The sequence below is a fragment of the Uloborus diversus genome, chromosome 9 (genome assembly GCF_026930045.1).
Source record: "Uloborus diversus isolate 005 chromosome 9, Udiv.v.3.1, whole genome shotgun sequence".
NCBI lineage: Eukaryota > Metazoa > Arthropoda > Arachnida > Araneae > Uloboridae > Uloborus > Uloborus diversus.
This window is the reverse complement of record NC_072739.1, coordinates 79,677,379-79,703,527: the sequence shown is the minus strand read 5'-3', so window position 1 is coordinate 79,703,527 and position 26,149 is coordinate 79,677,379. Positions and strand designations below refer to the sequence as shown.

At 34.3% G+C, this 26,149-nt stretch overlaps 1 protein-coding gene across 1 annotated transcript in view; it reads right to left on the bottom strand.

Annotated features, from left to right (window-relative positions):
• Positions 1 to 26,149, bottom strand: part of LOC129229959 (junctophilin-1-like) — a 161,541-nt gene that overhangs the window by 81,798 nt on the left and 53,594 nt on the right. The window contains exon 3 of the mRNA XM_054864342.1: positions 22,803 to 23,040. Coding sequence (XP_054720317.1) covers positions 22,803 to 23,040 — 238 coding nt within the window. The remainder of the gene's footprint in view (positions 1 to 22,802; positions 23,041 to 26,149) is intronic.

Sequence of the window (26,149 nt, the reverse complement as noted above, 5' to 3'; positions counted from 1 at the left end):
TTCTACCTTTAATATAATTTATAAATTACCCCCCCCCCCCCTTGAATTTTAAAAGCATAATGTAATAATGTGTTTTGCATGCATTTTGATGTTTTTCTCCATAAAATGACTTAATGTACCCTTTGCCCCAACCCCCAACCAGAAAACTTTAAAATGACGAACCTGACGCGTTATAGTGAAATTAAAGCTTTTCTTTAGATTTACATCAACATGATCTGACTAATCTGGGAATCGAAATTTAAAAAAAAAGAAAGAAAATTAATTTGAATTTTGACCTCTTGAATTCAACTTATGTTTTTCGCAATCACGAGTGTGTGTGTGTATGTAGACGTGTGTGTTTATGTGTGTGGGGGAGGGTATGTGTGTTTGTGTGTAGGGAGTATGTGTATGTGTATGTAGGTATGTGTGTTTATGTCTGTCTGCAGGTATGAGTGTGTGGGTAGTTGTGTGTATGAGTGTTTGTGTGTGTGGGGGGGGGAATGTGTATGTGTGTGTAGGCATATGTGTTTGTGTCTGTGTGCAGGCATGAGTGTGTGGGTACTTGTGTGTAGGTGTGTGTGTATGTGTAGGTGTCTGTATGTATGCGTGTGCGTGTGTGTGTGTGTATGTGTTTGTGTATGTAGGCGTATGTATGTGTGTGTATGTGTTTGTGTGTGTGTCTGTGTACGTGCGTGTATGTATGCGTGTAGGTGTAGGATATTGACGGCAACGTGGAGACGGTTTTCGCTAGAGGAGCAGCATCGTGGCCGGTCGACGGTGATGTTTCAGAGGGTGCTGGCGGGAAAATAAAATGATAGGCCCTCAAAACAGTCAAATGAAAGCAATAAGCAATCGTGATTGCTCAAAAAAAATCTTCTCTTGTCAAACCTCTCTTTAACAAGGTTAAGACAAAATGAACTGAAGTTTCCATTGCAGTGTCTGTAAACCTTGTTGCTTTTGCTATCAGTAAATGCAGACAGTGGGAATATTGAGGTGAAAGGAAAAAAAGAAAATTGTTCCTGTCCTTGGCACTTTTGCCAAGTTTTTTCAGCATGGATTTCAAAGCTTGCGTTTTGTTCTGTCTTCAGAGTTATTTTTAACCACTTCCGTGGTACGAAATGCACCTGTATGAAGAAGAAAATGCGCGTAGAGGAAGGAAGCTCCGATTTAACAAAAGAATGGTGCAAAGAATGAATAAATCACCTGCTTTTTTCTTTCTTTTTTCTTCGAATGAGATGTTCTGTATTCAAATTGGAAGCCGTTTAACTTGTTAACGCAGTTGAAGAAAATGAAAGTGTACCTTGACAGAAATTTATTAAATCAAGAGTTTCAATCAAAATTTTAAAAACTTTTTTGTGAAATCATTTTACCTTTTTCAGTTAAATATTCAAATCTCTTTGAGAAAAAGAGCTTTTGTTATTTAATATTCATAGTGTGTCTTCTCTTTGGTAAGAAAAAACTTAACATTTGATTGAAAACTCGGCAATAAAAACTGATTTTCAGTACGTATCTCATTTTATACTTATTTGCTTATACAATTTTCCAAGAAGTATGAAACGTTGAATCTTAAAACATACTAAAACCAGTACACGAAACAACTTAACTGATTGAATTGTTAAATGAAGCTAAGGAAGAATGAGGTTGTTTCCTTTAGTTAAAAGTACTACTTTTAGTCACTGATATTGATAGATAAGCAAAAAAATAATAAATAAATAAATAAGTAAAATAATAACAATAATAACATGGAGCGAAAAAAAACTTTCATTTTCCCAACGCTTAATTTTTAATTAATTTTTTAAACTGCCCGATTTTGAAAATAAGGCGTGGTCTTTATGACGTCACAAGGATGTACTTTGGCGCATCTGTCTACCGCGTTTCCACGTTATGATAACCAAGAAGCGAATAAATATTGCCCTCGACGCTTGCTATCAACCACATCGTTGCCAACATCACATGTGAGCAAAGAAGAGAATTAAATTGTGCTTCCGGAAATGGCATCTGTGAATGGCATTTCATCATTTGTGATGTCATCGGCGGAAGCGTAAATAATGAAAGCGCACCTATTAAAGTAATTTTTTAAAAATATTGAACTTAGTCAAAAAATGGTCAGATCCTATGTTTTAAAGCATGCTCTTTCTGGAAAAAAAAAATATACATTTAAAATTTTGGAAACGGCCTCAATCATACAGTTAAGGCACAAGAAACTCTTCATTTTTGGCCGATCATTATTTACCGTAAAACCTTCAAATCTGGGGGGAGGGGGGATCGGTGCTAAATTATATTTTAGCTATTTTAGATCATTTCAGTGTGATATGGCTTCTGTAAGATTCTTGCTCCGAAAGAAATATTCTCCAAGATATTTTTTTAGCCACTCGGGAAACCTGGTACCTGGGATTCGTCGAACCCTCACCATAAAGGTCCTTAGATGTACATAAGTTACCACATTTGAATTGAAAATACGTGCTAAAACCAAGGGTTGTAGGGTTTTGTCCCCACCTGTCGCTGCACGCCTGAATCATATGTATGGCGTATATTACACAAATATCAAACTGTCAAAACTAAATTATTTCGGTGCAAGTTTTAGACTCATGTAATACTTGTAGTAATTTGAAAAAGAGCAAATATTGAAGTTTTTAGCGTGTCTAAAGGTACTTTTCGTCGCAGACTTTCACAACAGATTTACGTTTCAAGACAGAAATAATATGATTACCTTTTTTTTTTTTTTATTTGACAATCTATTAACAAAGTTCAATGTTTCACTGAGGAAATTAAATGTAAAAGTAATGCTAAAAAAATCTTGTAATTTCACAACGTGTAACTTCCCAACAAATCAACATTTGCTCATTTACTTGTAATTTGTTTAGAGGAAAACACTTAATATCTAATAAAATTGTTTCAGTTTCTTTCCAGGATATAAAAATAGCAAAGAAGGTAAGGGATCTATTTTAAAGAAGGTTCAAACGTTTGACATAAGAGCGCCATAAATCATCTTTCCTGTACTCAATTCACTCAAGTAATCTCCAAATATTTCGCTTTTGATTTCAAGGCAAGGTTGTTAATGGGAATAGATGCAGTCATTTAATAACTTTTTCATTCTCATTTCCTCATTTTTCTTTTTTAATCACAGCAATTTTTTTCCAAATTACTTTAATTACAACAGCTTTTCCTTTATAAATTGATAAGTTGGTAGTTTGTGTCTTACATTCCTTATGTTGATTCATTCGCCGATGAATGAAATCCTAATGGAGTAAAAACAACGTAAAAATTGCGCAAATTCTCATATATATAATAGCGAATGATCGAGTTACGCTCCTGACGTCATCAACAATGAAACTTGCACCACGGCATGATAATTTGATAATATTTTTTGGTACTGTTTGACATGCAGGGAAATGCTTTATTTTGACAAGACTGAACTCGATCCGGTGACTTAACTGTTTTGCTGGTAAAACTGTCATCTTAGGAGAGTGAAGAAGCAAAAAAAAGTGGTCAACAATGAACGCTGTCTACTGGAGTTTAGGATTAATCCACTGGAGTGAAGGTTAAAATTTCAACGATCAAAATATCACCAAACAGGCAATTGCTTCGTTCAAATGTTGAAGAACAGAAGCAGTTTTCAACCGTCAACCTTGACGTGTTATCCCACAATTTTAAAATTTTGGAACTTACACCCCTTTGCCTCTAAGTACTTCAATTTAAAAGGAAATTTTCATTTGAGAAAGTATCCACAAAATGTATTTTTAACAACACGGTATCTACTCGTATGTAAGAATGTTGGTAAGTCGAATGAGTGCTTGCAAGTCGGATGACATCAGCACTATCTTAAATTCGAAACACGAATGGAGTTGTTTCCTTCAGTCAAAAGTAGTACTTGACGGGCGACTTTCTAGTAGCAATAAGAATCGCAGAAGCATGTTTCGAGGCTATAAAGAACCCTTTTTCATTACAAAAATGAGCTTCTGACTACCAAACTGCACGAACTTGAGGGTCACGGATTTGGACGAAATTTTAGATATAGGTCAAATTCCACTAGATATGAACCCGGTAAAGCGGTTTGACTGCATAGGCCCTAGTTTGGCTGCAACGGGGGTCCAAATTTGCTAAATTTGACCCAGAAATGCAATGGAGTTTCTTTTAGAATGACCATTTTTACTTCTTTTTCTGCTATTTTACTGCAGTATGAGCCATTTGCATGCACTTGCCTTTGAGTTAACTACGTGGAATACGAATTTTAAATAAGTATTTCTCAAATTAAAATTGGATTGTTCTTTTAAACTCAATAACTTGAATGCCAAAATGTTTCTATTCGTGTAATTTCATGACAAAAAAAATCATTTAATCTTATAATTTGAAATAAAGAGTTATTTAAAAACATTTACACCAAAAACACCATGAATTTTGGAGAAAATGTAATGTACACAAAGGTAAATTTTTTTTTCCTAATATACGGTGAGGGTGAGAAAGGTGGTAAGTCACCAACTTACGATTGAAAAATCTGGAAAAGATGTCGGAAGATGAAATATTTAACAGAATAAAACTAATTTTTATACTTTGGAGTTGAAATAAATTATAAAATGTATCAAGCTACAGTAAAATTTCACCGCATATAATTTTCATAAGTGAAAATTTGAAAAGTTTCATCATTGAAACAGTGGTTTAAGCAAGCCAAACGCTTACACCAGCTACAGCGGCTAAAAAAAACATTTGGGCAGTTCAAGTTGTCGCAGTTCAAGAATTCCTTCAGTTCAAAGCAAAATTGTTGCGGGTGTATCCACTCTGACGGAGCATCAATGTTGAACCCACGCAGTTGCCAAGCTCTTTTCAACCATGAAACAAATCTAGGCGAGGAAAACTGTTTAAATACTATAGAGTGTATAATATATCAGCATGATCATCATAAATCTCTTCTATCATAGGGCGTTCAAAGTAATAAAAAAATGACAGTTCTTCGTCAAGCTAATCGTCGTAGTGATCTTGATCTTCAAGATCTACATCCAAACCGTCAATTTCGTCATTGTCGAATACATGGTTCATAAAAATCAGAATTCGATCGAAGGCATCTTTTTCGCTAAACAACAAGCAACCTTTAACATTCCTGTCAAAATTGTCTTGCGTTATTGCAACCAAATCGCGTATAACTCTGTGCTTATTGATGTGATGCATGATGATTACTAGTTCATGTCAAAAATGTTTAAAAATCTGATAGAAGAAATAAGAGAATTTGTAGAATCTTTTTACGATAAAATATTAAATATTCGATGATAAAACCGAGCGATATTTAAATACGGAAGTTATTTCTTGTATTAACATAGTTGCAGGATATTTATCGTTTGCAAAATGAAATTAATTATTTTCATTTGATATTAATCGTCTGCTATAAAAAATATTTATCGTTTGTTGATAAAACATTTACTTTAACTAGATGTTTAACGTCTGCTATCAGAGATATTACACAATGATAAGCAAAAAATCAAAGAGGAAGAAAAGCACTGATTTATTGCGCATGGCATATAAAAAAAAAAACAAAATACAAGACCGTTTCGACTTTTTAAAAAACTTTAAAAATGCCTATAAATAAATAGTCGTTCTCCCTTTCACTCGCTGTACTAACAAAAGATGCTCCAAGTGTGTTGGAAAACGAACATTGTGCTGAAATTCCAAATTTCAATGGAAATGTCAATGCATTTCTGGGTCAAAATTAGCAACTTTGAACCCCCGTTGCAGCCAAACTAGGGATTATGCAGTCAAACCGCTTTATCGTGGTTCATATCTAGTGGGATTTGATCTACAGTGGCTCCCAAAAGTCTTCGTACACCTACGACTTTCAACGAAATAGGCCCCAAATCATTGGTTAGAATCAATATTTCTGGATAGGAATTTAATTATAAAATCTATGATGAATGTTTAACAAAATTGCATGAAAAGTTTTTAAAAAATATTAAAACTTATTTTTTTTAAAAGCAAAAACCGAAAGGTGCCGGAAATTTTATCTCACAAAAGTCTTCGTACACTTTATAAAATGTCTATATATTATTGAATAATCTAACTTTTGATTAAGTTATTAATTAGTAGAATATCATACAGTATTCATAACACCTTCTAAACGTCCGGAAATAGATTTCATTCTTTTTCTTTATTTTTTTAGCGTAATTTCTGAGTAAGTGTTCTACCACACTTCGAGTATTACTATTTCTAGCTCTATTTTCGTTTTAAAGCCCTATTTTCGTAATCTAGCCTCCAAATATCTCTAAATACGTTACATTAAGTTACAATCTGGAGATTGAGGGGGTATTTTCTAAACTTTAGGACAATTTTCGAGGCACTAGACGCAAACGTTGAAAACCGTGTGCTTCTTATCGTTATCTTGATAAAAAACAAAGTTGTTTCCAATAACCAAATTTTCGGCTAAGAGTTCAAAATTGGTTTTTAAAATATTTAAAGAAACAGCATGATTCATTATTTCATCAAAAAATTACAAACTACCAAGTCCTGATGCTGATATGCACCCTCACACTAAAACACCTTCACCGTCCCGATTAACTGATCCAACTAAGTTCTTAAGATTAAGTTCCTAATTTTTTCTTCTACTTACAGTTATACAACAATTTAACCAAAAATGTTGAATTAATTTTTATCTGTAAGTAAGACATGATTCTAAACTGTTTTTAGCTTATTTATCATTGATTTTGGGACGAAAAGCGTAAACTTTCTGTTTTTCGCACGACCAAGAAAATTTCTGCGGGAAGAGGTCGTATTTAATCCAACTAATCAAAAAACTTGGCGAACAATTTTAGGTGAAAATTAAATGTAAAAGGTTTCATTTAACTCTGCAGAAACTTTTACAGTACTCAAATGTGTATTTTTCATAAATTTTTTAACTTAATCTACGATCACGTTTTGTCAACTTTGCCGGTTGACCTTTTCTTCCCTTGTTTTCGGTTCGATTCCTTTCTTTAAAGCATTTTATCAAGCACTTTACTATACAAACAAATAAATTAAATAATTTAGAGACATTTCAAACCAATTTAACACTACTGTAGTGAAAAAAATCAAATTTTGAATGGCGTATGCGGTTTTTTACGAATACCAGCCATTTTACCGTAATAAGCAATATATTAAGGAATAAATAAACAAAAAATTAAAGCCAAATGACTTATAAGGGTCTACACAATGCAAAAATATTAATAAAACGGCATATGATAATTTTAATCATGAATTTATTCGAAAATATTTGAGTGTACGATGACTTTTGTGGCGTGTTATTTCTCTGTCTCTTCGTTTTCTGATCCATTTCAAAAAGAAGATCCGTCAATATTTTGAAAAAAATCAATGGGTTATATTTAGAATGACATAGGAATGATGTGAAAAAATATTGGACTTTATATTCGAATTCAGTTTTGAGTTATTTTGGTTTTACTAAAAAATTTCAAAGTGTACTAACACTTTTGGGAGCCACTGCATATCTAGAGTTTTATCCAAATCCGTGACCCTCAAGTTCGTGCCGTTTGGTCGTGAGTAGTGAATACTTAAACGTTATCAGTGGCACAGCGAACTAGTATGGTCACTTACGACTTACTCACATGGACATACAACTACTAGAAGTCCAGCAACCGCCAATGTAAATTAACTATCCCGCAGATATGAATCATGAGTGTGAACCAAAGGCTTTAGAATAATTTGAAAGAAAAGATAGATTCCCCGAAAACGTCGGGCAGGTGGCCAACAGGCTAACGTCAGATCGTCTGTGGAGAATCGAAAAATAACATTTCAATAAAGAAACTTGGCAAATAAATTGTGAATAGTATTTAACTACTTGCTTTGCTTAAAAAGAGAAACGGGAAAAATATCAAGGAAAAAAAATATGTAGTAAAAAGCCATGGGATGTAAGAGGATTTTTTCAAGTTTCGAGTAAAACTTGTGCAAAGTTCAAACCCCAAGTAGACTCTCATTGAAAAGTTTTTAGAAATCACTTTGGACTAGTTATCCCACAATTTTAAAATTTTGGAACTTACACCCCTTTGCCTCTAAGTACTTCAATTTAAAAGGAAATTTTCATTTGAGAAAGTATCCACAAAATGTATTTTTAACAACACGGTATCTACTCGTATGTAAGAATGTTGGTAAGTCGAATGAGTGCTTGCAAGTCGGATGACATCAGCACTATCTTAAATTCGAAACACGAATGGAGTTGTTTCCTTCTGTCAAAAGTAGTACTTTTAGTCACTGAAATTGATAAAATAAGCAAAAAGAAAAAAAAACATTGACCCAGAAAAATACTTTCATTTTCCCAACAGTTATTTTTTAATTAATTTTTTAAAATGTCCGATTTTTCAAACAAGGCGTGGTCTTGATGACGTCACAAATGATGCTATTTGGCGCATCTTTCTTCCGCGTTTCCACGTTATGATAATCAAGAAGCGAATTAAAATTGCGCTCTACGCTTGCTATCAACCATATCATTGCCAATACACGTGAGTAAGGATGCGAATTAAACATTTTGCACTGTGAATGGTATTTCATCATTTGTGATGTCATCGGCGGAAGCGTAAAATACAAAAGTGCTCCGATTTAAGTAATTTTTTTAAAATATTAAACTTAAACAAATTATTTTAAAAATGGTCAGATCCTATGTTTTTAAGCATGCTCTTTCAGAAAAAAATACTTTTAAAATTTTGGAAACGTCCCCATTCAATACGTACAGTAAAAACTTTTGATTTTCTCATACCATGGTTCGTCATTCATGGTAACGTTTATTTCATCATGGCTTATCTGGGTCATTGTTAGAAGAGATGACATGTGAAACTTGGTCAATACATGTTAATAATATAAAACTATAAAACTATTGCCATAAAAAGAGGAACGGATAAAAGATCAAGGAAAAAATTATAATGAAATCCCGATTGTAGGAAATATCCACAAACATAATGATATTAACCACCCGTCATCTACTCGTAAGTCAGAATATTCGAAGTCGAATGAATGTTCGCAAGTCGGATGGCGCCTGCATTATCTTGAATTCAAAGTACGAAATTCCATAGTTTTGGTAAAAGTTTACTGATTCTCACACATCATGATTTCTGCAGAAAATTTATTTCATTATGGCTCATCTTGGTCCTGGTAGCAAGAAATGACATGTACTCATGGTTTCGACTGAAAATTTATTTCATTTGGCTGATTTTAGTCATCGTCGTAAGAAATGACATGTATTTTCGCTTTCTAAAGTATATTTTTTTTCACTATGGCTGATCTTGATCATTGTCGCAAAAACTGTTATATATTTCCTTGTGGATTATTTGAAAATGACTGTTTCTTTGTGGTGAAAATAGTGACATGCCGAGACTGGGCTCGAAATCTCTCGTTTTGCTTCCAATCCAATGACCTAGACTTTCTGCTTGTGTTGGTTTTTTAATGAAAGTAAACTCAGGAAGCACGCTGTGAACGTGAGTTCCGAACTCTATTTTCGGCCTGCTTCTTTTATCAGCTCTTTGAACTCTTATTTCTAGAACGGAGCTTCTGACGTCACACTTTTCTCAAGAGTGCAGTTCTCTATTTCCTGCACCCCTCCCCTCCGTCTTTTAAATGACACTAAACGGACTATTTTAAAACTTTTGTTCGAGTTCGTTCGTCGTGATTTGAGACTGAACTGTATTTCGGGTAGGCCATCAAACCAGCGAAGCACAATTGCGGCACGGCTTTTGGCAACAATTTGCTGATTCCAAGGGTACATAAACAAAGAAAGCGAACAGCTATTATTTCTCTGCCCCATTTCGCCGAGACAAACTTTCATCTAGATTCGTATCTTTCTATCAGTTCAATAAAATTCGAAATTTATGAAAAATTTACTTTCCAGACAATCTTGGGGTTCTGTACTAACCGATGTATTCTGTACAACAAATGTTATTTGCCAACTATCTGCACGCAAAATTTTATTCGTTTCACTTTTGCACGCTTTCTCGGAAGTAACTTCCGATAGATATTTTAGTCCTAATGGAATTCCAAATAATTGTGAACACAAAAATCCAAATATTAAAAAAAATATATGAGTGTTCATATTCAGCACATCCCAACAAGTATTTTTTGGGAAAGATTATTGCGAAATTGTTTCGATTCCACTTACTCACGGTACACAAATTGGAAGAAATGAATGTTTTATCGAAGCAGAATAAATTTGAATACAGGTGTGCCCACGAGAAGAGGCAATCGCGCAGACTACGTCATTGAAAATTTTAAGGGTGCCTTTTTGGAGTCTTAGCGGTTGTCGTTCTTAGGACGGGGAGGGGAAGGGGCTTATTTGTTTGAGGGATTGGGCCATTGTTCCTGGGGGTTAGTCACTGCTGAACATGATTAAGTTTTTGGCTCTAATGGCACCTGGCACCGTTTAGTCTTACAAGTCTTTTTACTTCCTTTTACAAAAAAGGAAGTATTGTATTCGAGAAAAAATTTTCACTCAAAAATCAGCCTTAATTTCCATTTTTCTCACTACCGAATGAATGTTGAGTTTTTTTTTCGACCCGACCACACGTGGATATATGCCTAAGAATGTACAGACACCCGAAATATCCATTTTGACGACCCCCGGGTTAACTACAACGAATTTTTTCGTGACGTCCGTATGTGTGTATGTGTGTATCTGCGTATTTATCTCGCATAACTCAAAAACGGTATGGGCTAGAAAGTTGAAATTTGGTACGTAGACTCCTAGTGGGGTCTAGTTGTGCACCTTCCCTTTTGCTTGCATTCGGGTGTTTCTAAGAAGTCTTTTGCACCTTTTTGGGGAGAAATCATTGTTAATTTCGATGTAAAATCAAGTGGTGTTATAATTTGTCGGACACTTGGCGATATATCGTCAGTCTTTTGGTCGCCAAGTTTTGTCGCGAACTTGGCGACAAATTTGGTGTTTTTTTTCTTCTTAATTTGGTTTCAATTTGACCACTGTTGGTGATATTTAGAGAGTGAACAATTTGAATCACATTAAAATTGCCAATAAAGGGGAAATGACATTAAATTGGAGTAAAAGGAAGTCATGTGATGCCAGTGGCGGATCCAACCGATTGTTTTGGGAGGGGGCCATCCGAAAATTTTGAACAAACTCCTCAGGGCCGAATTCAGCTCCACCTCTAAGCAAATTTGAAATCTGCCGCCCCTCCCCCCCCCTAAATGAATCAAAATATTCTTGACTCAAAAAAAAAAAAAAAAAACCGCAAAAAAGTGTTCCCCAGATTTAAACTGTCAAACTTATGAAGAAATGATGGCGTTTCACATTCTGAGGCGCCCCGATGAAATGATCACAGTGATCTCTCAAAAAAATTTTTATTCGGCAAATTTTGCTGACGATTCGGCAAATACCATGATTGAAAAACCTTTGACTTTTATAAGATGTGTGAAAGTAATCATTATTAAATTACAAGAAAAAAATGTCTCTGTGGAAAATGCAAGAATGCTTATATTTTACTTTCCAGAATAACAATTTAATTCAAAAAATGTTTAAAATAGCAAATTTGCCGCCCCTGAAAAGTTTGCCGGCCTAGGCGGCTGCCTACTCTGCCTATTGGGAAATTGGGCCCTGATAACTCTTCAGAAATTTTATTAAAATGAAGTTTTAAAAACTCAATTTTCGGGGTTTAGAGACAGTAGGTGAGTGAGTGGATTTAGGAATCTCCCTCGAAAATGTTTCAAAATTTAAATTTCCGAGCAATTTTTGAAAATTAGGAAACTAAAAACGCATTTTGTCTATTTTTGATGATGTACGGAGAAAGGTCGGGTTTCGGGAGCTGGCCCCAAAGTACTTTTTGAAAATAAAGCTTAGAAACCAAAATATTCTGTCATTATACATTGAGAAATTAGAACAGGAAGAGTGTTCTTCTAGCTCTTCAGCTGTCCAGCCTAAAAATTCACCTTTAGGTAATGTTTGCTTACGTTAAAGGGAGTGTGAAGGTGCTTAGATCCTTCCTTCCAGGAAATATTTTGCCTTTGAGGCTCCAAAAATTCGATTTTAACTATATTTATACATATTTTTGAAAGGGATGGAAGATTCGTGAGCTTCTCCAAAAAAAACCTCCTTTTTTAAAGCTATCAACACGATATAAACTAGGAAAGGAGGGGGTCCTATCAAAACTCGTTTGTAATTGAAGTCCCCCCCCCCCAAAAAAAAATCATTTAAGTTGCTTTTAAGCAAGTTAAGTGATAAGGGCTGGATAAGCTAGTTTCCGTTGACATTTTTTCCAAATAAAAGACATAAAATGCAATTTTTTGCTACATATCAAGGCATTTGTGAAAGTGCATGGAAAAAGGGGTTCTCCTCCTAGTTTCGAAATTAAAGCCATAAAAACGAATATTTAGGCTCTCTTTGGTCTTGTTAACAATAGGTATACTCTGAGAACGTAACATTTAGAGATCGTCCAAGTGTCTGTAGTTGGAATCAAGAAATGATGTAAAAGATGGAGAAAAGTTTTGGAAATAAAAGTTTTGTTTTGAGGATAGGAATATAATTTATCTCCCAATTAAGGCCTATACTTCTTTTTCAGTAAAATACATGTGTTAAATTTTGTTATCTTCTCATAATATTTTTTCTTTTTTTCCTTAAGGGGGTCCGGGACACATTTTGAAAAATTTTTTATTATGTACTTTAGAGTTTTGAAATTTTTTGAACTGATTCATCATTTATTTAATAAGCAAAATCATAACATAAATATGAAAAAAAAATTATTTTTTTATTTAAATTTAATTAGTTTTTTTCAAAAAAATGGGGTTGCTTTAAATTGCTATAACTCAAAATATTGTTGGTCAATTTTCAATTTTTTTTTTCAAAAAAGTATGCACAAATATCTAAGCTTTAATTTTTATTCGGCAATTTTAAAAATATTGATTCAATAAAAAATAAAAAATATTTGAAGAAAAATTTCGAAAAATTCAAAGATACTTTTTTTAAAAAAAATCATAATTTTTGCAGTAAACGTTTTTTTCAAATTCGCCGAATAAAAATTAAAGTAAATTGCTTGAAAAAGATATGCTCCAAGTTTCATTACTTTATCTCTATCGGTTCCTGACTTATAAGAGTTTGAATGCAAGAAATCGGGAAAAATTGCATCATGGAGAAAAACGCGTTTAAAGTTTTAAAGTTATGTACACATTCGTTAGATGCATGCAACAAAAATAACTATAACTTTCGTTCTATTTAAGGTAGAAACAAGATTCAAACGTCCTCTTAAGCAGAAAAAAATGGAGCAATTTTTCAAATTATAAAAAAAAAAATTGAAAAATTTGAGGATTTTTGTGTCCCGGACCCCCTTAAAATAATTTCTACAATCACAAGGCTTTGGGAGGGGCCATGGCCCCCATGGCCCTCCTCTAGATCCGCCCCTGTGTGATGCACACATCAGCTCGTTACGATTAGAATTCTGTTAATAGGAGAAAATACAAATACAATTAAGAAACTAGACACTTCGCTTTATGCGTAGCCAATAAGAGATCAAACAAACATTTGTAGATTATACTAGCGAAAATTGCAGTAAGCATTGCAAAAACATATTTCTGAGTATGTTTTATTGTTGTTTGCTATTGGTAAATAATGGCGGGTTCTTTGGTGAAGGATTTCTTGGTTTGACCAGCTTGGCTAATATTAGCTTTTTTGGCAATTTTTGACCACACTTGGCTAGAAAAATTCAAAAGCATTTTCCAATCCAATCTACATTTCGCTGAATATTTATCAACCATAACACGATTAACATAAAGAAATGTTAAATTTATTGATCACAAGATTTAGAAAGAATATTAAAGAAATTATTTAAAAAATATTCTTAGAAAAATATTAATGCATTTAAATCTAGAATTAAAAAATCTTTTTCATAAAAACACAAGAAATGTATTTTAAATATTTTAATATGGTTTCAATTGAAGATTTCATGCATATCTAGAAGTGAGAAAGGTTTGCTTGCAGGTTGGCTGATTTCACGAAGCTGATTGGCTTTTAACATAAATTTTCACCTGGAAACGCTGCTTTGGTGTATTAATGTCCAGTAAAATCTCATTAAAGCGAATACCAATACAACGAAACGTCCGCAGCAAAACGTCAGCAAAATAAATGGTCAGACCCATTTTAATTGCCCTTATATTGTTTGAATTTCTTTACAACGAAATTCTCGTTATAAAGAACATATTGTGCGGTCCCTTTAAATTCATTCTAACGGAATTTAACTTTACTTATTATTTGGCATAGAAGAAACTAGGTTAACGACAGGGAGTCACAGACATATTTAAGAAAACGTGCTAATTTTTTTTTCTATTTCATAATATTCAAATATGTTAAACACAAGCCGTTCTTGCGAAGATAAATAGATTTTTGTGAGAAAAAAAAGTTTAAATGCAATTATTATTGGTCTCTTCGTAAGTCACGAAATCGAATGCGTCACAAATTCTACAGGATCAGTGTTAACTAGATTATGTTTGTGAAATGCATTGATTACATTTATCTTTTACGATGACTACCCTACTTTAACCCATAAAATGAACGGAAGTTCTATAAATAACTTTTCAGGACTAAATTTGCCCAACTTGAATGCAAAATCTTAAACGTTTCACAAATCTCAAACGGTTAACTAATTATTTTGTTGCGATAAACGGTGTTTTGACCAGTGAGTGAACAGTTCGCATTTTTTAAAAAATAAGGTTTTGAAAATTGTTTCTAAGATGAATTGGTAACAGTACCTTCTAAACCATTCCAAAAGGGAAACGTTATGTTTTTTCATTGATCTGGTTAGAATTGTTCATTTACATCGTAACTTAACTCCAAAACATCCCGAAGGAGAACTATAAAAGTTCCTCCAGTTGCTTAAAATAATTATTCTTATCAATTTTTTTAATATAAATATCATGCATCAAGTGCTAATAGTTTTTAACAGCACTGTGAATTTCTGACAGTGAAATTGTGTTTAAGCGTTCATTTCCTGGTCAGACTACTAGTAACGGATCTACGATTTTTCCGAGCCGTTGAAGAAACTCTTGAAACTACCGCTCAACAAGTCTATCCTCAAGTATTTATATATCAAATTTCAAAAAAAGAAAACCCCAGCAGAAATAGGGTGAATTTGGCAGCCGCCAGAAGTTGCTTTCCGGGACAAGGGCAGCTTGCTCCCCCCAGATCCGGCACTGCCGAATACTCTAACTACTTTATAACAAGCATTGATACAACCAGGTCTCGATTTATGCTCAGAAAAATAACTATACTGTTTTGTCGAATGTTTAATACATGGAACTACAGTAAAGTGATTCTGAGCTTCTTCTTGAAGAAGTTGTATCGTTACTAGAAACCTTTCTGGAAGTTGAGTTTCCTAGAAATTTTCTAGTAGTACTGCACTTTTTTTACTTTCACATTGCACAGTACTGCTTAACCTGAATGGGTGATTGGACTATTTTTGGTCAAAAGTTAAAGATGACGTGATTTAGCACAAATTATTTTTTGTAATAAAATTGCTATGAATAATCAGACGAAAATGCTGAGTTTTTAATACTCTTGATTTTTCTTTCATCCAAGGTGTATTGATTGCTATAAAACAAAAGAAAATATATTCATGCACAAATTTACGTATTACGACGAAAAAGCCTGCCAACTATGAATTATTCTCATTAGAAAGAAGCTAAGTAATGCTCCACCAGTATTTCCGCTTAGCCAGTAGAAAAACTTCAGATCCGCTATTCTTCCATGATGAACTTATCTCCAAGCTGAGAATGTCATTTGGCTTTGAGCCAACTTCATTCCAGCAGCTGGTTAAGATTGCCTCTTGCATATTTAAAAAAGTATTCGGGGGCCTGAATTTGACCCCAACTCATACGTATTTGTTAGTCAACTTTGGCTAAGACCTGGACAGAAAAACTTGGGCACATCGAGTATGTCATTGTTTTGGCAGGAACACAAACCTGTATCGTTTTCTTCGGAGATATTTTTGGCTTTCTTTACTAATAGGTGTCTGGTGCCACAAAATTTTTGTGCTGACATTCACATATATTTTTCACTCAAACGTTTCTGGCGGTGCATAATACGATTCCTTATCTGCTTGCCTATTCAATTATTGATTGTTCCCTGAACTCAAGAATCTGTAATATTCTCTGGTAAAAAGTGGACGACAATTTTTCATTCGCTTACTTTTCTTAAACTAAGAAATTTATAGGGTCTACTCACAATTTTTACTTCTTTTTACAAAAAAGGAAGTATTGTATTCGCAAAAAAATTTCACTCAAAAATCTGCCTTAATTTTCATTTTGCCCACACCTGAATGAGTGTTGAGTTTTTTTTTTCAACCCGAGCACACGTGGATAAGTGCCTAAGAACGTATAGACCCCCGAAATATCCATTTTGACAATCCCCGAGTTAATTACAACGAGTTTTCTCGTGACGTCCGTATGTACGTATGTACATACTGTATGTATGTGCGGATATGCGTATGAATGTCGCATAACTCAAGAACGGTATGACCTAGAAAGTTAAAATTTGGTGCGTAGACTCCTAGTGGGGTCTCGTTGTGCACCTCCCCTTTTGGTTGCATTCGGGTGTTTTAAGGGGGATCTTTTGCCCCTTTTTGGGGGGAAATCATTGTTAATTTCGATGTAAACTCAAGTGATGTTATAATTTGGCGGACACTTGGCAATATATCGCCAGTCTTTTGGTCGCCAAGTTTTGTCACCAACTTGGCGACAAATTTGGCGATTTTTTTTTTTTAAATCTGATTTCAATTTGGTCACTGTTGGTGATATTTAGAGAGTAAACTATTGAATCTCATTAAAATTACCAATAATGGGAAAATGACATTAAATTGGAGTAAAAGGAAGTCATGTGAGGCACACATCAGTTCGTTTTTTTTTTTTTTTTTTTTTAAAGTTTAAAGGAGAAGAAAAGAAAGGTTTATTTTTATTTACATTCAGAAGATATTTGATTTAATCGAGCATTAGGGAAAACTCTTTGATTTATTTATTCATTCATTCATCATTGCCCAATATTGTATTATAGAACTAATTGAACATTTTCCATGAATTAAATTATTTTTCCCAAACCCGAGAATCCTGATCTGCTAGAACAAAAAGTTTCTTATTTATTTTTTTATTAATGGCTGCTGACTGACTGTTAGGAAAAACAACTTCCAAATAGATAGTTCAAGTCGTACGAGAGTGTTGGAGATTTTTAAAATGTTTCAAGAGTAGAATTTTCCGTTCAATGAGAGTTTTTAACAACTGCTAAATTTTGATTGGTAAAGATCTCTTTGTGAATTGCTTTTCGATTGCCGATTTCGTTTTTTGGGTGAATTTTTACTGCTCCTAGCTAGGGAATTATCACACGTAGTTTCTGTTTAATAGAAAACCTTATTTATGTCTCATACAAGTTAAGTACTAAATCATACAGTTGACACAATAGTAAGCTGCTCTTCAAAATAAGCTGGGGCTTTGCATAACTAATCAAATATCAAAATATTTTAGATTTGTTATTTCTCTTATGCTTGAAGGTAGTTTTATTTAAGTTACGACTGAGGAGCTGTACCGTAAATTTACATATGCACAAATCTGTTCTCGTGCGAGGAATAGGCCCCTAGGGGGGGGGGGGAATGCGTATAAGGTACAGTCGGAGAGGACTGGGATCGTCTTGCATTTATGGCAAAATAAATGTGAAAAATTATTTCCAGCTGGGCTCTCAGATGTAGCATCAGCAGTTTAAAGCTACTAAATCTACTGGATAATTAAGATAATTTTTCAAATTTTATTTCGATTGCGCGTGTGTGTATGTGTGTATGTGTATCAGATTGAAGAAGTAAAGCTATATAAATTACATTCTTGTAACATATTTTTGAAAGTTGTGCATTTTTAGTGACTGCAATTAAATATTACTCAACAACGAAAAAGAAACGCATGAAAATTGGTTTAATCTCGCATTTAAATAAGTTATTCGAATTATGATACGTTAATTTTCTTTATCATAAGTTAAAAGTTGTATACGTACCACTAGAAAAAATTTAAATACATTAAAGATTCTTTTTTTTTCTTCTTCTTTCATTCCTTTCATTTATTTATTATTTTCTTGCTCTGTGCAAGATTTTCTGAGGAAAGGATTTTGTACAAGGAGAAAAATATTTTTTCGTGGGAAAAAAAAAACCAACTGAAAGGCTGAAGAGCTAGTCTACTGACTAATTTAAGATTAAAATTTTAGATAGGTTCAAGTTAAAAAAAAAAAAAAGCACTCAAAAGATTGTTTTTTCGGTTAGTCTCAGTAAAAATATGCAAAATAGCTATTTAAAAAAAAATCACTTCTTGTGCACGAATTCTTGAAGAAAAAAAAGTTTCTTTATGCAAAAGCATCATCTTAATGCTCCATGCTACATTACTTAATGAAATTTCTCAGCAAATATGACATTGATGTCCACCTAAATGCCATAAGCTGCCTTGTGATTTTCACCGAAAATACATGCGTATTTATTTTTTGGACTTAGTCCAAAAAAGATGCAAAGGAAATTGCATTTGACTAGCAATCGATCAAATATATTTAGAGCTTGAATAATATTTCTTGCAATAAAATTCCGAAGAAAGTGCTTATTTTGAATAATAATTGACGCTTCCTTCGAAGTATAAAAGAATATTTTACTTGATTTCATACACAATTTGATGTCCTACTGAAGATTAAAATGAAACAAAGAAATTAGCACATGCTATTTATAAGTTTTTTCCTGCCTTATGCAGAACTAAATATATATTATGATTATGGTTTGGATTTTTGCTTGTATCATTCGTTTCTCAAAGCAGTCATGGATAAATTCAAAAATCTCGAAATAAACTAAATTATCAACTAATATTTATATTTGTATTTATATTTTTAATATTGATGTAATATATTAATAAAAGTATCAAAATAATGTTTCAAAAGATTTTTTTTTCTTCAAATCTTAAGCGAAAAAGAGATTTTTCCTTGGAATTCCATACTAGAAAATTCTCTGAAGCTGTTTAAAAACAAGAAGTTCCGTCCAGAACTAAACGAACCTACTTTCCCGTATACGTAACATCGACTTTCAAGTATTTCATCAATGTTCTCTAAATTAGCTAAGACAGCAAATAATGTCAAACATACCTTTTTAATATTTTAACCTGATTTCTAGAAAAAAGATATGCCTCGCTCATCAAAAGAAATAGATACGTAAAAAATAAAAAAACGAACAAATCAAGCAATAGCATCTTTTAAACAAAACAGCTAACAGATTTTTTTTTCATTAAAAAAAAACTTTAATCGCGTTTAAAAAGAAAAAAATAAATTAAAAAAAAAAACAAGTTTATTAAAATAAATACATTAACAACTTTTGTTTTTTTCCCCATTGCCAAAAAATAATTTTGAAAAAATGAAAAAATTTAACTTTAATACTAATAAAAAAACTTTCTATAACTTTAAAATCTTGGTCATTAGCCATGGTTTCCAATCCTAGTATGTTTATATGCGTATGTAAAATCAGTGTTATGACCCTGAAAAATTCTGCTCGTGACATTGGTTGTATTTCATAAAGAGTGAGATTTTAATTTGGAGAATTGCTTCAATCATAAGAGTAAATAATGACTAACCTGCGAAAGTATCCTCTGCAAATGTTTTTGTAAGTCAAACGACTCAATGAAACGTGAAAAACAGTAGTTGCTGTAGCGTTTAATACTTTAGTGCGTAAATTAATTACTTTTATTATTGCAGAAAGGGTATTACTGTACTGTGAAAATATTTATTACTCTTTTCATTGCAGCGTTTTGAAAAAGTAATCGATGATTTAAAAAATATATTTCCACAGAATCAACGACTAACGCTTATGATGTTAAATTTCGACTTTCGTAAGACGCTATTAAAGTGAATTTTTTTAATACTGCCGTCTCCTATAATCCAAACCTGCCCAGAATTTTATGTCAATATAATTTCCTGAATATACTAAAGAAATATTTGATCGAAAGAAATTACACAAACGACACAAATAGTTATTTGTATCATTGATTTTCTTTTCACTTTTGCACCCAAATGTCTCTATTCTAAAAGGCTTTGATTAATATTTCTATACAAAAGCAATAAACGAAATGCTTCCTTTCAATAATTTTCTTTTTATTAGCAAATGTCATATTTTATTCGCAACGGTTATGTATGAGCTTATGTTCCTTAAACGCAGTTACATTCAGGGACAGATTATACAATTACAACAATTTGGAATTACATAACCATGGCAGATTACATTTAAACTAAGAAAAATTTCAATCAATCTCTATTAAAGATAACGTATAAAGTAACATTCGAAATTTAATTCATAACTTAAGTCTTTTTTAAAATGTTTTCAACACCCCACCCCCACTCCTGCTCGCTGCATTCACCAAAACCCTAGCCAGGAAACCACACGACAGTGTAATAATGGAAAAAATAAATGAATAAATAAATAAGTAGCAATCGAAAGAGCATTGTAAAACATGCTTCTAGACGTATGAAGGTTTTGCCCTCGTGTCCCAGTTATAGAAATAAGTGCTCTTGAAGTTTGTCAAAATTTTGAGAAAAGTCGCCAAATTTAGTGAGTTTGAGTGAGCAATGGACGACATATTTCACAAGATTGGTAGATGGATGAAGATGGTGAAACTGCTTAGTCAATTTCTAGCACAAAGTCTTTAAATTTGGTACTTTTATTACAATTTCGGCAGATTTTAAGACTTTAAGACTTGATATATCTATAACGATCAAACGAGGGCAAATAATTTTTGCGTCAAAAATATGTCTCTAGATGCTGTTTCGATTGCTACCTATTTAAACTTTTCCCATTATTACACTAGTCGTGTGGCTCCCTGGTAAGATTGCTTTTTGATTCGTAATCTTATTCGGTTTGCGACATGGGCGCCCATATGCAAAACTTTAAATGGGGAGGGGTCAGATATTTTTCCTGTGGTTTAGCAATATGTTTTCCCCGTGGAAACCGATTTCAGTACAGATTAGAGTTATTAAAGTTTGACATTTGTCATAACTTAGTCAGTAATGGCTTGAGAAGAATTTTTTTTTTTTTTTTTTTTTTTTGCATAGAAAAAGTACTAAAAGTAAGGAAGTTCTAATTTCTAGAAGGGGGGGTAGGGGTTTGAGCCCCCCCCCCCCCATATGAGCGACCATGGTTTGTGACAAGTCTGCCAGGAAGAATTTGATTGAAATGCACGTTGATATTAATAGTGGGTGTAATTATCGAAAATGTTCTTTCCATTATTCTTCCCGTTTAAGGTACTTTTATACTGTGTTTACTCCATTTATATGCTTTATTTCGTTCTTGTTATAGCAATTTCGGACAAAAAAATCAAATTTGTTTATGTTTTAAAGTACCAGTTTCTTTTTTTTTTCTATACTTAAAATAGCTAAAAAATGAAAGAATCATTAAAAAAATGCAATCAGGAAATGTAATTTTTAATGCTCGTATATGAGTACACGCAACGTTTCTTTTTAGTTATCAAACAATGTGTATGATTTAATAGGTGTACAAAGAAGACATGTGGGGTCCAGATCAATTTTTTTCATAGAGAAGTCAGGTGTTTGATCATTGTAAAAATAATAAAAAAGAGGTGAATACTCAACTACTAAGAGTGTGACTATTCTACTTTAAGAAGTTGAGACTTCTAAGACGGCCAAAGCCGCATCCCATGGCGCTCTTGTAACCTACTTGCAACCCACTTATCTTCCCATTAATTTTTTTTCCTTTTTTTTTTACCGGTAATGTGTGGATCTATTTCCCTTTGCTTTCAACTGTGGACAATAATTTTTGCAACTTTCTATCCTGAATGCAGTTTGCGAACTTGTTTATGTCGCTAGGTAGACAGCTTTCCGGAGATATCACCTCTTTTTACACGCGGAGGTGGTTTTTGCAACTTTTTTCTGGAGTTCAGGAAGCTTTTGCGGGACATAGAGTGCCTTCTGAACGAGGCCTAAGAGTGGACAGTGTTAAAAGTTTTTCTAAAAATTTTCGGTAAAAAGTACCGATATCCACATTGTCGGTACTTTTTACAGTAAAATACGATTACACTGTAAGTTTTACTTACGGTAGGAAAAAAAAGAGAACACTGCTGCTAGTTGCCCTGAGTAAAGGGAACGAGCCGTAAAATGGAGGATCGAACCTGCCTTCTTATTATTTTCCGAACGGTGCACTTTTCACTTATCACTCAAGGATCTCCCGTATCTACCACTATTTGTGGTTTAATCAGTGGGATAGGACCCTGTAGACAGCTCTAATTTTTTGATCCAGACCAAAAACCGAGCAAATCCCTGGTCCTGCACCCCCAGAGGTATCGTTTCGCTTGAAGGATTTTGTGACCACGAGTATATTTAACGTTCTCCAATCACCATTAATGAAGACGGTGGATCTTTGACCGGCTAGGATCGAACCCGGGACCCCTCCGGTCACAATCCGACGCCGTACCGATCAGGCCCTCACTGCCCTCCGAACGGTGCACTAGCCCCTAGGCTGAATGGGACTCGTCGGGAGAACGGGAAATGGGGATTTTATGCTTCGTCCATTTTGACTTAATCCACTTCAGCTCTGAACGTAATAACTTTATGAACGTAATCTTCATTGCCAAAATCTACTACGTTCAGAGCTAAAGTGAATGAAGTCGAAATGGACTCGATCCATTTCAGCTATAAACGCCTCATTTATGAGCGTAACACTTCGTTGCCAAAATCTACCACGTTCAGAGCTTAATGTGAATCAAGTCGAAAAGGACTTGATCCGCTTTAGCTCTGAATGCCTCATTTACCTTAAAATATTCCTGATTTTTTTCAACAGTGGACTGAATACATGAACGGCGGCGCTTACCTCCGTCTGCGTACGTCTCGGATCCGTATCCGTCTTGCAGCCCATTGGCCCAGGTGCCCTCGTACTTGGCTCCTGAGCTAACACTCTGCCTCACCCCGTAGCGGCCTTTGAAGCCCTGTGTCCATTCGCCACGGTACGTCCAACGACCTCTGGTCTCCACGCCCAAACCGTGTCTCTTGCCGTTCTGCCACTGGCCCTCGTAAGTGCTGCCACTCGGCCACGTGTACACGCCGGAGACCTAGAAAAAAGGAGATAGGTTTAATCGAAGTTCTAGAGCTTGAATACGTCGACTAGGTGGCGTGGTGGTAAGGCGTTGGCCTTCTGCACCGTGGTCCCGGGTTCTGACCCGAGGTGGCCAGTCGGTGGATTTTCGAGATGCAGAAAATCTACAGCGCCCATGCCGCATGTTTATGCAACATATAAAAGATCCCTAGGGTATTCGTTTGACTTTTAATTCCTTTGGTTAAATTAAATCTCTATTGCAGGTTCGCATCAAAGAGAGCCCAGGTGCTTCCATCTGGTGGAAGCGAGGCGTCAAAATTATCCGTGCCATTGACATCCGCGCCTTAATGGTGGCACATAAAAGACTGGATGCCGTATCGGGGGATCGCACATGGGCTGAATAGCCTAACGCAACCTCATTAGAAAGAAAGAGCTTGAATACACCCACTTGAGGTGAATTGAAAAATTAATCATGGACTTAAAAAAACATTTCAATTTTCCGTGGACCTCATTGGATAGGTTAGATTCTACGTAAGCGGTTTTACCTCATTCGGAAGTCTTCAACCAGAGACTGCAGCGCCTCTTATAGTTTATTTTGATTGAGAACTGATAAAGTTATGTTGATGATCCTGGAACGTTGAAAAAATTAGCAATAACTGGCAATCAAGAACCTTACTGATATTTCTGGAATATCGATAGAATTAGCATGAGCTGCTATTTATTTCGACAAAGAGCGGTTCCCAGATTTTGAAAAATGCATTGCATTCATTTTGCCCTTATAGAAGTGACTAAAATGGGGCAGTTCAAGTTGCGGGGCAATCTACTAAAGGTCGCAGTCACGTGACGTTCACGAAACGTCACTACACTGTCATCAAAAGTTTGTGCAAAATTAGGAATGTCGCTTCGCGGTGAGGTGACGTTACAAAGTGACGTTGCAGTGGCGTCTTCCCAACGTCACAAATTCATTGCTTCAGCGAGGTCGCAGTGAAGTTGCGAGAAATGCGTCACAAGTGTGTCAGATTCGTAGATTCCTGAGAGACGTCACAATTCTGTCATTTTGTAACTGATATCTGCGACCCGTAATGACGTCTCCGTAAATTCGCCGTGACACTGACCAATATGCCCTTCCCTGATTTTGAAAAATACACTGCGTTTTTGCAAGAGCTAATAAAAACACCCGGAACCACCGGTTTTAAGCTAAATTGCCACTACACCACTCCGTGTGGATTTTCAAAAATTGCGTATTGAGTATATGCATTATCCATTGGAAACGTTAGCAATGAAGAACCCGTGCATGACTTCTGAAGATCATAAAATAGAACGAAATTGGATAGATCTGCCTATCTGCCGAAAAAACGCTATTCTAAAATTCTATGTATCATCCGGTTCGAAAGAGAGGGTTAAGAAAACCACAAAATCATCTTTGCTCATGAAAGTATTTGTTCTTATGAGTTCAAGAGCTATTTCCAACGGCCTCCCGATGGATGGGATGCCACTATGACTTTCCAAAAATAACTTTTTTTTACCAAATGACTACTGACGAATAGGCAAATTTAAAGACAGTATTGCAATAATGCTGTTCAAAAATGTCTTTTTTTTTAAATTAAATGTGGGTATTGGGTAAGTGTTTGTTACATTTTATCATTCTGTAATATTTGCAGTTTCATTCGGGAGTTAAAGGATTTCTCCCTTTCGGGGTGCTTCTGACTATTTTACCAATCTTTAAATTTTTGGTCTCAAAATGGTTCTTTTGACTAATTTTTCGTCTATAATTCGCATCTGGATATTGAATTTAGTTTCTGGTTTTATGTTGTTCTTTTTTGTTTTTTTACAAGACATTTATTTATAATGGTTGATAGTTTTTTTTTTCAAATATATATATTATTATTACATGGAATTGAAAGGACATTCGTTTATCAAAAAGATCAATATGCACAGAATTATCCGAAAGAGAAATGTTAAGATCCAGGAAATCAGATTGATTGATATTATTATTGGTGTGGATAAGTTCTAATTCGGGAGGATAAATACTTTTGGAATCTTTAAAAAAGTTGTGATAATTGAAAATAATGAAGTCATCGACGTATCTGAAAGCCCTAGGAATGGATAAGGTGAAGTTTTTTTCAAAGTGTTGTAAGTACAGGTTGGCTAATACTGAAGAGAACTTAGATCCCTGAGGAATACCGTTGACTTGCAAAAAGCAATGTTCACCATTGTAAATGTAGTTGTTAAACAAACAGTAATTAATTAAAATTGGATGCACTCCGGAACTTTCTTCTGCTCTTTTAGCTTAAGGTATGTTCTCTGATTCCTTTCTCTTCTAAGGCCCTCGGGGAGGGTAGCAAGCTATTGGGACCTTCCCTCTTGCTAGACAGAAAGGCCCTTGTGAACTTTAGGACCAATCCAACCCTTGAGAAAGTGTTGGTCCTGGGTTCACCTTTTTCATTTTCCATTTTGATGTTCTCGCTTTTTTCATTTGCTTTTTCATTTGTATTTTGACTGTTTGTGTGAATATGTTTGTACTGTTTTTGTTTCTAGCAGCTTTGCGCTGGCATTACGGTACACTTTTGTATTTATTCTTTCAGTTTTTTAATGTCGTTGATTTTTTCAATTTCTTTGAATTTCTATTTTAAAATTGTCTTAAATTGTATCTCTTGTTTTATATGTGTGTGTGTGTGTGTATATATATATATATATATATATATATATATATAGTAGGGGAAAAGGGGGCTCATGTGAACACGGGGCACATGCGAAGATGGTATGTTTTACTAAGATAACTTCAAGCAAAATATCTGGAAAAATTCTCAAATAATGGCAGTACTGGTCCTATCTCTTGGACAAACATTTATAGAAATGAGCCGTTTTATGTTTCTGTGGTGGGGGGCAACTTCTTTGTTTCAGCAGGTGTTGAAAAATTTTTATCACTGTCTTCTTCAATTGATAACATTTTTAAAACTAACTACTAATCTAAATCTAAGTATCACGAACCATTGTATGAACATTCAATTAGATTTATGACAATGTTTAAAGTTTTTAATTAAATTTAAAATTCTTTATTTTTTCGAGTTAGCTCTAAAGTAGATGATGGGACATTTGTGAACACAACATCTAGGGGCACAGTT